General features: G+C 40.6%; 1 protein-coding gene across 2 annotated transcripts in view; it reads right to left on the bottom strand.

Moving 5' to 3' along the window:
* Positions 1-12,468, bottom strand: part of ACP1 (acid phosphatase 1) — a 20,900-nt gene extending 8,432 nt beyond the window's left edge. The window contains exons 1-3 of one of the 2 annotated variants that reach the window (XM_069011510.1): positions 12,262-12,468; positions 1,185-1,258; positions 799-912 (exon numbers count right to left, since the gene is read on the bottom strand). In XM_069011510.1, coding sequence (XP_068867611.1) covers positions 799-912; positions 1,185-1,258; positions 12,262-12,304 — 231 coding nt within the window. In that variant the 5' untranslated portion in view covers positions 12,305-12,468. Of the gene's footprint in view, positions 1-798; positions 913-967; positions 1,082-1,184; positions 1,259-12,261 lie in introns of both variants that reach the window. The other variant, XM_069011509.1, reaches the window with a different exon arrangement.

The raw sequence follows: 12,468 nt of genomic DNA, 5'->3' as shown, positions 1-12,468 counted from the left end.
TGTAAGATAATAACAAGACTGCTTGATCTTTTTGTCAATACAAAAACTAGTGGCGTAAACTCCAACTAAGTAAAGGTCAAGCCCTAAAGGAATATCTTATATCCAGAGAATAGTTAACTGAAGTAAATTATGTGCATTTATATGAGTGTCTGAATGATTTAAATAGATGCAGACACATTTACTTCCAATCTCTCTGGAATGCAGTATGGAAATACATGTTCTTTTGTTAACAGATACAATTTTAGGTAAAACTTAAAGGATTCCACTAAGTGGCAAACCTGCCTTTGACTTAAGAATGCTTCAAGGATATGTTTTCCTCTGAAGTTACCACCAACTGTGCTACTTATCTTGGGTTTGAGTGCTTTCATTCTAATTTAGCACTCCAGATATTTTTAAAAGATATTCATGCGAGTGCAGAAGCTTTTTGTGATGGATGAACAGGTATTCTACTTCGTTGTATATAAATATACAATTCCTTGCTGAAGGATGCAGCACAGATTACTAGAGTAACTTAATTTTTAAAATGTATTTTAAAAATGCTCAAAATACTAAACATTTGGAGGCAGGATTTTTCTATAATGAAGAAACTGGTTCAATGCTTTCCCATTATACTTCCAATGAACCTTAATAACAAAAAACTCCTGAAGCTCAACTAGAAGCGTTAGGCCACTTTGGAGTCCTTTAAAAAACTGCAGAGAGTATTTATTACTTGATGCTTATGCCCTGGTCAAATGACTTCTGTGAGTGCAATGGTTAGGGCATGGGTATGAATAAGAAAGAAAATATTCTCTCTTCTACCTGTCGTGCTTTATGTGCTGTCTCAATGCCACGATTTCTTAGACAGCTTAAAGCCCTTGAATCTGGGGAGCGCCCCACGTTCCAGTCTGAAACAGCAGCACTGTCTGTCCTCCACTGTAACAACAAAACAAATATATACACAGATTTAAAGAAAATTAAGGTACAGTACCTGCCTGGCAATATGATTCATGGTAATGCCATGCTTCTTCATGCAATTCTGTCCTCGATAGTCAGGAGGGCTTCCTATTTCATAGGCAGATGTCGCTGCACTGTCTATCCTCCACTACAGAAAAACAAATTTATATTTTTATGTTTCTTTTCTCACTGCTTATATTTCTAACTGGCTATGAGACAGTTATTTCTTGGAACAGAAATAAATAGCTTACCTTATGTTCAAGCTTTTCATCAGCTACAAGTTTTCTGAAAACTGCTTCAGCTATTGGAGAGCGACAGATGTTTCCTATGGAAACAAGAGATTCAAGTGAATTTTCAGACTATTGAAAATAAAAAACCAGTAATTGTGTAGATTTTTCAGCCCAGATCAGACTAAAGATTTTTATTTACTTAGATAGAATGAGGACTTTGTAAAAACCTGGCGTCCTGTGCCTGGGTTGGGGCAATCTCCAATATCAGTACAGACTGTGGCATGAAGGGACTGAGAGGAGCCCAGTGGAGCACGTGGGGACGCTGGTGGGTAAGAGGTTGGATAAGAACCAGCAGTGTGCACCTGCAGCCCAGAAAGCCAATCATATGCTTGGCTGTATCACAAGCAGCATGGTCAGCAGGTCTAGGGAGGGGATTCTGCCCCTCTACTCAGCTCTCATGAGACCCCACCTGGACTAGTGCAGCCAGTTCTGGGACACCCAGGACAAGCGAAACATGGAGCTGTTGGGGTGGGTCCAAAGGAGGGCCACAAAGATGATCAGACAGCTGAGCACCTCTGAGTGGGAACTAAGGTTGTGCAGTCTGAAGAAGAACTGGGGAGATCAGATCTTACTGCAACCTTTCTATATGTAAAGGGGGGTGCAATGATAGGACAAGGGACAACAGCTTTAAACATAAAGAAATGGAGAAAACTTGTATTGGACATAAACAAGATTTTTTTTTTTTTTTTACAGTGAGGGTGGTAAGACATTGGAACAGGTTTCCCAGAGAAGCTGCAGTGCTCCATCCCTGGAAATGTAAAAAGCCAGGCTTGGGTGAGGCTTAGAGAAACCTGGTCTAGTGCAAGGCATCCCTGCTTATGGCAGGGGGCTGGAACTAGATGAGATGATCTAGCTGATAATCCTCTCCCACCCAACTCATTCTAGGATTCTATACTATCCACTGGTCTCTTGAAATGCGTATTATTATACGAAAAGATATAACTTATTAAAATAAATAGGACAAATGCTGTGTAAGCACATCACTCTCTTCTCCTTTATAAGGGATATGTGATCATAGAAGACAAAAACCACAGAATTTAAATGGCAGCATATAACTTTTATCTTTGAATCTTCCTACACACTGCCAAATTTCAACTAATACCACCTTCAAGTAATGCATGGAGAATCATGAATATTTTCCTGAATACTTTACTACATTACTACCTCACTATGAGCAAAACCTTTTGGACAACTCCAAAACACAGCCACCACCATTGTGAGAACATAGTGAAATGGCTGAACAACCTGTAGTAAAAATACTCTTGGTCACTGAAATCAAGTCACTACAGATTAACTGAGCCTTCATCAAGAGCAGCATCTAGAAACTAATTCTAACCCCCAAAACTGAATACAATTACACAAGCTCTAAAAATATCACAGAAAAAAAATTCCCAACTTTTTTTGTCCAAAATACATTAGGATTAGGAACAAAACCAAACATATGTCAAAGCTTAAGTGCTGTCAATCAGCCAGCAAACAGTTAAGGTATTTATACAAATACATAATCAGTCTTTCCTTCCAATGGCCTCCAACTGCACTAGCCACTTGATCTGACCTTATTTCAAAAATAACCTATTTCAACAATGTATTACAGCCCCATTAAAAACTAAAAATAATGGATCTACAGCATATTTGTTCTGAAACTGTAACTACAACTGTAACAATCTATGGTAGACCTCTTAAAATGCATACAGAAATTCATATTTGAAAAAGAATGAAGTGTCTCAACAAAAATAAAAAGCCTATTCAACTATTACTTTAACTCTTTCTACCTTTTTATCCTTCAGAAATTTTCTGTAACTAGATGGATACTCATAATACTTGATATATCACCCAGATGGCAGTAACTCATACACACAAATCTTCACTTTCTATCAAACAAAATGTGTAACTTTGCTCATCCCTAACTTTTGAGCAGGTAAGTATAAAAACCAGAAATGGCAAAACTCATCTCTGTACCCTTAAATAAATCACTCTCCTACTACTGATTAAATTCTTTCCAAATCTCAAACAGTAAAAAGAAAGAAATGCCCATGAACAAAGCTAAATTTCCATCAGCAAAAAGAAATTTTCACATGAGGCAGTTAATATCATTTTCAAACAAAACACCAAGGTAGATACTTCACTGCTAAAGAGAGAAGCTACTTTGACCTGGGCATTTAATAACTTGCTACCTCACTCATGTCAACTATAAAAATCACAAAGAGGGAAGTGAAGGTCTGAAGCAACACAAATTGACTGTCAAAGATTTAGAGAACATCAAATCACTAAATGGCAAAGGGAATGGGCTAACCATTGAAAAACTGATCTTGCTGAAATATTAAGTGAGTTCTGATGTCAGTATATCTTCTTCCAGGAGAAAACATACTAATACTATTTGAATTAGTTTATTTCATGCACAGAAATTAAATCAGTCTTGGGAGAAAAATAAAGCAGAAAAATTTTGGGGTCCTTTTGTGGTTAAATGAGAAAACTGGTTAGTACTACTAATTATGAAAGTCTTTAAAATATGGTAATAAAGTAAAAAAATAATCTCACTTCTTGAGTGAGTTAAGCATTAAACAATACAATTTCAAAACATGGTAACATACAGCACAAGACAGAAAATAACCTTCATATCAATGAACCCAATCCTTTGATATTGCAAGCATATACAGCACCGCTCCTCTTACATCAAGCTCCATTTTAAAAAGCATCATTATTTTAAAAGGCTATTCCAGATATTAATTTCATGTGGTAGCATAAGACCTTCCAGTTTCAACTTAGTATTTATTCCTGGAAGTCTCTGCTCATCTGATCTTGGTTAACATCAGTCTCTGTCCTTCCTTCAACAGATACAGAACCCTTGCCAAGCATAACTGTGCTAAACTAACCCAACCAAACTCTCAATCTCCTCATGAAATTAACTGACCTTATCTAATCACTCCAGTAAAGTCAGATCTGGACTTCTTCTAGTTTGAATTTACTTTTCCTGAATACTGACAAGCAAAATGACTGACTACACTACAGGAAAAGTTTGTTCCAATTTTTAAAATAAAAAATTAAGTCTGTAATAGGTTCTTTTGAAAATAACCAGAGAACTTCTACAATCACCTTTGATTCATTCATGAGTATCAAATTTATGATTATAAACCCCTCCTACTAATTTGTCCCTTCCCTCTCCTTCTTTGTTGCTTCAAATAGGTGATCTTTGAGTCTTGTTTCTAAACTATTATGTTCTGTTCCCATTACACCAGCTGTTGAGGCCATCCATTTCTTCCTGTACAAAGCTTTTTCTCTGTATGAATGATCCCACACAACTGTGTATGAACAGTAACTTTCATTACTACAGTCAACATTTCAGTAAAAACCAATGATTAATACTCTTGGTCCTAGTCATTCATTAACTAGCTCCCAAAATTTCAAAATGGTGTTTTTGAAATAAATCCCTCATGGCTTTTTCCATTTGTTTAACCTCCTGCTTTGTATGGATTGAATTGCTCCATATTTTCACTCTTCTATAGTTTGCCCACTTCTTAAAATAAATGTCATAAATACAAGCTTTAATTAGATCATATAAAATACCATAATGATTTTATCCATCAGCACCATGATCACCCTTGATTAAACATATTAACTACCATTTCTAGCAGTAACTATAAACTACAGTTGTATCATTTTTGAAACAAACACTTAACCCAGTTTGTGACTTGAAAAATAATATCCTCCCTGATGACACATTCCAGATATCAACAGAGGTATTAACACTGATAGGGAAATGCAATCAGCACTGAAATCTATTCTTGGGAACTATGGACAGAATCACAGAACTGACTTAACAGAAGCTCTTTTCCCCACATACTGTGCCATATTATTTTCATCCTAACCAACTTTTACCCATGCTACTCCTTGCAACTGCTGTCATTCATCTCAAGATTGATGTAAAGCCCTATCTTATCCCACTCATATATGCAAACTTAATCCTTGTTTTCTAGTCACTTTTCTCACTAACTTCTGTCCATTTCAGACCCAGTTTTACATCCCACATTGGTCTTCCAAGGTTTTGCTGAGGTTCCTCATAGATGTACAGTATTTCCTAAGTTATGGATTGACAGACATATTTGGAGAGTAAAAGGGGAAATTTCACAAAAAGAGCCATAGGGCACTTACCTTCCTCCTTGGACTTTAACCATTATTTTCATTAAATGTTATCTACACCTTATCTTCACTACCTAACCCCCTCTGGTGTTCCTTTCATCTTTGTTGTATTTCCAAGTGATCTGATCATGCTGGCTTTATGTAGAAGCCAGCAGTATTAAAGTTCTCAAAATCTCTATCTTCTCCCTTCATTTTTTTGCATTTCAAGTTCTTTAAGTTGTAATGACATTTTCTATCATACAAAACTAGTGCCCAAGGTACCTAGAGTCAACCCACTGAAATTAATCCTACAAACATCTCCAAATACAATGATTCAAGGACAAGGGATTTCAATCACAGAATCAGTATTGGAACCATTTTCTCACTCATTTTCTAAACACAAGGCCTCCAGTGACAGTGATCTAAGCTAATGCTTAGTTTCTTGAGTTCTTACTCCAGTCTCTGCACTAATCTTTGACCCATTCCCAGACAGAAAGGGAAGCTCTGCTTCTACTGATAGGAAAGATAACTTGGATCCATTTCATGCTCAGGTCCATTGCCCATCTCTGGGTATGCTGATCCAATTATCTATTCTCGCAATTGTTTTTGTATCTTAACTGTTCCTTATTCAGCTCCCTACATCTCTCAGACCTTCCCCAAATGCAAAGAAATGCTTTTCTCTTGTTCCTTTATTTTTCTGTCTGCTGTTAGTAACTAAAGCTTTACTAGTTTTCATCCTCTCACATGTAAAACCTGATTTTTATTCTGCTTATCTTTCTATGAATGGTCACTTATCCAAGTGACTGGAATAATGTTTCCCAGCATCATCTGCATCATTCATCAGGTCCCCTTCACAAGCGTTTAAAACCGACCAGTCACTTTATTCCATTCTGTACTCAAATTCCTGTCAGAACTTCATCACAAGTCCTAGTTCTTTCCATCTTGTCATACTCAGCATTCAATTACTTTTGTGAGGAACCATTCAAGACACTGATTTTAGTTCAGATTCTCTGGTCTTTGCATTCGTGTGTGTGTGTGTGTGTGTGTGTGTGTATATGTGTGTGCATCTCAAAAAACTTTCCTTGCAGCAAGAATAATTATCCTGAATTATTTAACTGCTGGTACGTTATGCTTTTCTAATCAACCCAGAGGTTCATCAGGAAAACACAAGTTTTCAACACATAAGCACCTAGCTGCAACAAGCAGACCCTTAACATGTTTTAAGCATGTATCTTGTTTTTCAATTCCAAGATTACTTTTCCAACCATGCTTTCAACTCTCTAGTACTTCTGCATCATTTCTAAACACAGATTAAATAAGACACTGTATTCTTACAGCTTTATTACCAATACTGCATAGAAGAAAGATAAATTTTCCTTACACTTATCTAACATTCTCTTCTTTGTAAAAAAAGACATAATTTCTTTATGTCAACTTGCCAAGAATCCTCATTAAAGCAATTGTTTTTCATAACTTCTTCAATGTCTTACCCAACCTATTGCTGTCCCATTCTGCAGCTATAAATAGCATTTTGTCCCATGAAACCTAGTATTTGGCTATATCTAAACACATATGATGAATCATGACAACTGAACTAGGAAACTCGCATCACCCTGTAACTTTGTCTAGTGTCCTCATACCCACTAAGTTAGTTGCCATTTCAGAAATTATTCTATGCAGTCTGGGTCCCCAGGGAGAAGACTCAAAATCAGTGATTCACAACAAGAATTAATCTGCTGAAGACCCAGCCAAACCCACTTTGCTCAACAGTACACCCATCTTACAACTGTTCCTCTATCTATGGAGAAGATCAGTAAGCCAGTGCCTGCTCTAAGATGCCCATTCAGCTTGTTGTGTTATACTGGAGAAGTCATCAGAGAGAAAGAGACTGATTTATGTAACGCAGCATCATATTAAGCTCATTTCTGGAGCTGAACTATTAATTACATGAGCTACATAAGTGTAAAATGAGCAAACTGCATTTTGATTCACCTCCACTTTTAATTATTTCTTTGCTTAAATGAAAAAAAAAATTATTTTCTGGTGCCTTTTCATATGCTGTAATTAGGTATGTTGCTGGGTATTTCAATTATTTCTCAGGGATGAGAAACTCTTATCGCTAACGTATTTATGCACATTAACTAGATTGTATTTTGTTGTGTAATGAGTATATGCTTATTTCATCACAAACAAAGAACAGAATCGATAGATATTTCAGTAATAGGTTTCTTTCAAAACAATGTAGAAAGCAAATGTAACTTTTCATGAAGGATTGTCCTTTCTGGGATCCTCACTAGATGTGGCAAATTTTAGAATTAATGTACTGCATTAACCAGCAAAGAATACTACAGTTAAATGCAGCTCTAGAAATCTGTTTAGTACTCTTTTCAGCAATAATCTCAGCTATTATTCCTAATAGAATTTAGGAGAAAAAAAGTATCACTCTTGAAGAATAACCAAAAAAAAATTAAGCAAACTTAAAGCAGGAAGAAGAAACAAGCTGCCTCCAAAATTTAACTGAAAAGAGTGTATATTTCATTGGGAAAAAAAAGAAATTCTTATCAAGTCAATCAGCTTTTCACACCACATATCACTAAGTTTTTTTTTTTATAACCCAGTAACACAGAAGAGGAAATTTAAAAACTATTTACAACATTTGATTAAAAAAATCCTTCCTATTAACATTGGTACTGACTTGGCCACCCTTTCCTCAGGCTTAATAATTAATATAAACTATTATATTACGTTACACTAAAAAGAGATCCTGCATTAAAACCTTGTTATAGTGCAAATCACCATTTTGGGCTTACAAACCCACATGTATGAATTGCTTCACAAAATCATAGTATAGGTTAGGTTGGAAAAGACCCTGAAGATCAAGTCCAACTGTTAACCCAGTACTGCCAAGTCCACCACTAACCCATGTCCTTAAGCACCATGTCTGCGTGTCTGTTAAATACCTATAGAGCCTCTTCCAATGCTTGACAACCCTCTTGGGATGAAATTTTTCCTAATACTCAATTTAAACCTCCCCTGGTGCAACTTGGGGCCATTTCCTCTCATCTTGTCTCTTTTAACTTATTTCAGGTATTGTAGAGAGTGGTAAGGTCTCTCCTGAACCTCCTTTTCTCCAGGCTAAACAACTCCAGCTCCCATAGCCACCCCTCATCAGACTTGTGCTCCAGACCCTTCACCAGCTTTGCTGCCCTTCTCTGGACACACTCCAGCACCTCAATGTCCTTCTTGATTGAGGGGCTCAGAACTGGACACAGCACTTGAGATGCAGCTTCACCAGTGCCGAGTACAAGGGGACGATCGCTGCTGCCTTGGTCCTTCTGGCCACACTGTTGCTGATACAGGCCAGGATGCCATTGGCCTTACTGGCCACCTGGGCACACACTGGCTCACGTTTAGCTGTGGTTAGCCAGCACCCCCAGGTCCTTTTCCACAGGGCAGCTTTCCAGCCACTCTGTCCCCAGCCTGTAGCACTGCAGGGGGTTGTTGTGATCCAAGGGCAGGACCTGGCACTTGGGTCTTCTTTAACCTCATATCATTGGATTCAATTCAGCCTGTCCAGATCCCTCTGCAGAGCCTTTCTACTCTCCAGCAGCTCAACACTCCCACCCAACTTAGTGTTGTCTGTGAACTGACTACAGTAGCCCTCAATCCCCTTGTCCAGATCATTGATAAAGATACTAGACAGGACTGATCCCAATACTGAGCCCTAGGGAACCACTATTCATAACCGGCTGCCAACTGGATGTAAATCCATTCACTGCTACTTTGGGCCCACACATCCAGTTTTTTACCGAGGAAACAGTGCCCCTATCCAAGCCCTCAGCAGCCAGTTTCTCCAAGAGAATGCTGTGGGAAATGGTGTTCAAGGTTATAGTGAAGTCCAGGTAGCCAACATGCACAGCCATTCTCTCATCCACTAGGCAGGTCACCTGGTCACAGATCAGGTTGTTCAAGCAAGACCTGCGCTTTCTAAACCCAGCCTGGCTGGGCCTGATGTCCTGGTTGTCCGGTGCCACATAATGGCACTCCTGATGATGTGCTCCATGACCTTCCCTGGCACCAACATCAGGCTGGCAGCCCTGCAGTTCCCCAGATCATTCTTTTAAACCTTCCTGTAGATGAGTGCCACATTTGCCAACCTCCAGTCAACCTCTCCAGCTGACCAGCACTGATGGTAAATCATTGAAAGTGGCTCGGTGAGCACTTCCAGCAGCTCCCTCAGTGCAGGAAACATGGCTGGAAAGCAGCCTGGCAGAAGAGGACCTGGAGGTGCTGGTTGACAGCCAGTTGACAACAGCATGCCCAGGTGACCAAGAAGGCCAGTGGCACCCTGGCCTGTATCAGCAGTAGTGTGGCCAGCAGGTCCATGGCAGTGATTGTCCCCCTGTACTCAGCACTGGTGAGGCCACACCTTGAATCTTGCATTCAGGTCTGGGCCCCTCACTACAAGATACTGAGGGGCTGGGGCATGTCCAGAGAAGGGCAACAAGGCTGGAACACAAGTCCTGTGAGCAGCAGCTGAGGGAGCTGGGGTTGTTTAACCTGCAGAAAAGGAGGCTCAGGGAGACCATACTGCTCTCTACAACTGCCTGAAAGGAGACTGTAGACAGGTGGGAGCTGGTCTCTTCCCAGGCCATTCACAATAGGAGGAAATGGACTCAAGCTGCACCAGGGGAGGTTCAGATTGGATATCAGGAGGAATTTTTTCACTGAAAGGGTGGTTAAGAATTGAAAGGGAACTGCCCAGCAGGGTGAGGGGAGTCCTTATCCCTGAAGTGCTCAAGAACTACCTGGATGTGGCACTTAGTGCTATGGTTTAGTTGACAGATTGGTGCTTGCTCAAAGGTTGGATTTGATGATCTTGGAAGTCTTTTCCAACATTAGTGAATCTGATTCTATTCTATGAATCTGCTCCCCATCCCTGTTTTCCAGTTCCAGGGGCTGGTACACAGAGACCAACTGGTCTTAGTGTTCAGGACTGAGGCAAAGAAGGCATTAAATACCTCAGCCTTTTCCTCATCCTTTGTCATTGTTTCCCCCTGCATCTAATAAAGGATAGAGATTCTGCTCAGCCTTCCTTTTGCTGCTGATGTATTTACAGAAATATTTTCTTTTGTCTTTTATGGCAGTAACCACTTTAAGTTCTAGCTGCGTTTTGGACCCTCTAATTTTTCTCCCTGCATAACCTCATGACATCTTTTAGTCCTCCTGAGTTGCCTGCCCCTTCTTCCAAAGCTCACAATCTTTCCTTTCTTCCTTCAGTTCCAGCCAGAGCTCCCTGTTCAGCCAGGCCAGTCTTCTTCCACGCTGGCTCACCCTTCAGCACACAGTGATGGTGATTATCACTGTCTTCAGAACATCATGTTTGAGAAGAAGGATTCATATTAATTAAGATGTTTTTATACAAAAAATATTTGTACAGACCACTAGCTTCCAAACACACAGCAACTGATAATCCCTTACTACAGGATGTTTTCCCTGGATTATTATTAGGGGTTGATTTTACTCTAAGGTAAACATCAGAAAATATTTCCAAAACTAAACTCTTGGTTTGCTATTCAATTAATCTGCATGTCTCCTATTACAACAACAACCAAAAAAAACAGTGAAAAGCCCAAAGATTAACTAATGGTTTTGCAACAAATGTGGCAAAATGCTAGGGAGTCATAGCACATAGGTAAGATTATAGGGGCTAGGAAGCAGATACTGTTAACAGCCCTCCAACATCAGAGCAGAGAGCCATCCAGCTTGTTATCCCCTGAAGAAACCAGAAGTTTAGAGAAAGCATATACAAAATGGGGTATAGCTCTGTAATCTATGTAGTTAAGTTAGCTATTTGCTAGTTGTCATTATCTTGTTTACCAGTAACTAATTGTCCTAAGCTTCAGAAAAGCATTCAAGTGATTTCTGATCCCATCTGCACTTCTATTTTCTGTGACTTTGAATGACAGGATTTATAACTTAAACATACAGAATATCAGTAAAAGAAAGTTTCCTACTTCTTCACTTTGGTAGCCTTTCAAAAAAGTCTTACTCTTTTCACTCATTTTCATACAGACCGCAAATTTCATTATTAGATCATAACAGATCAGCCCCCACCAAGTTCTTTTTCTTACTTAAAGTCCTAACCTTCTTTCCCTCTTTTTACAGCAGCTGTTACATTAACTTCAGTGGTTTTTGTTGTGATTTTCTCTCCCTTTCCCATGTCAGGTGTTCCCAACAGCAAACCTGTGGGCAGGCTCCCCGTTCCCATCCCGCCCTTCCAGAAGCCAAGTGCTGCACAACCCATCTCAGAAAGCTGTTCAAAGCCACCTCACCATGCTGCCCCCAAGCAACAGCCTTAGGTCAGAGCTGATTTATGCCTATTTAGGTGTTGCTCTTCCCCACACACAAGCTTCGCGTTTGTCAACACTGGATTTTACTTCCTTCACTATTTCCTACTGATTTCACAGAATCACAGAACTATTAGGATTGGAACGGACCTCTGGACATTAACTAGTCCGATCCCCCCGGACTCTAGGGTCACCTAGAGCAGATTACACAGGAACGCGTCCACGTGGGTTTGGAATGTCTCTAGAGAGGGAGACTCCACGACCACCCTGGGCACCTCTTCAAGTGCTCTGCCACCCTCAACGCTAAGCTCTTCCTCGTTATTCCTATGACGAAAAGGGCGCAGCTCGATTCCGCTTTCTACCTTCCCTCCTGGCTACCACTCCGGCCCTCCTCCTTAAGGGAAACCCGCGGAACCATGCGAGGGCGGGACGCCTACAGCACCGCAGTGGGCCTGCCACACTTCCCCCGGTCCCGGCCCTCGCCTCACCGCGTTCCCACCCAACCCCTCCGGTGCCCTGGGCCGAGAAGCGGCGAGCGCAGAGCGGGAGCGGCCGCCCCTCGCCCCGCTCACCCAGGCACACGAACAGCACCGACTTCGCCTCCCCCGCCGCCATCTTCGCTGCAGAGGACCTCGCGACTGTCGCGCCGCCCGCGCCTCGCTTTACGGCACCGGCTATTATAGGCGACTACGGGGTTTGCCTGTTTTGAGGGGGGACAAAGGAGCGCAGTGTGGAACGTGCCCGGGACAGCGGGAAGGGAGGGAGGGACAGGATGGCAC

The sequence above is a fragment of the Aphelocoma coerulescens genome, chromosome 3, assembly GCF_041296385.1.
Source record: "Aphelocoma coerulescens isolate FSJ_1873_10779 chromosome 3, UR_Acoe_1.0, whole genome shotgun sequence".
Classification (NCBI taxonomy): domain Eukaryota; kingdom Metazoa; phylum Chordata; class Aves; order Passeriformes; family Corvidae; genus Aphelocoma; species Aphelocoma coerulescens.
This window is presented reverse-complemented; position numbering and strand designations above follow the sequence as displayed.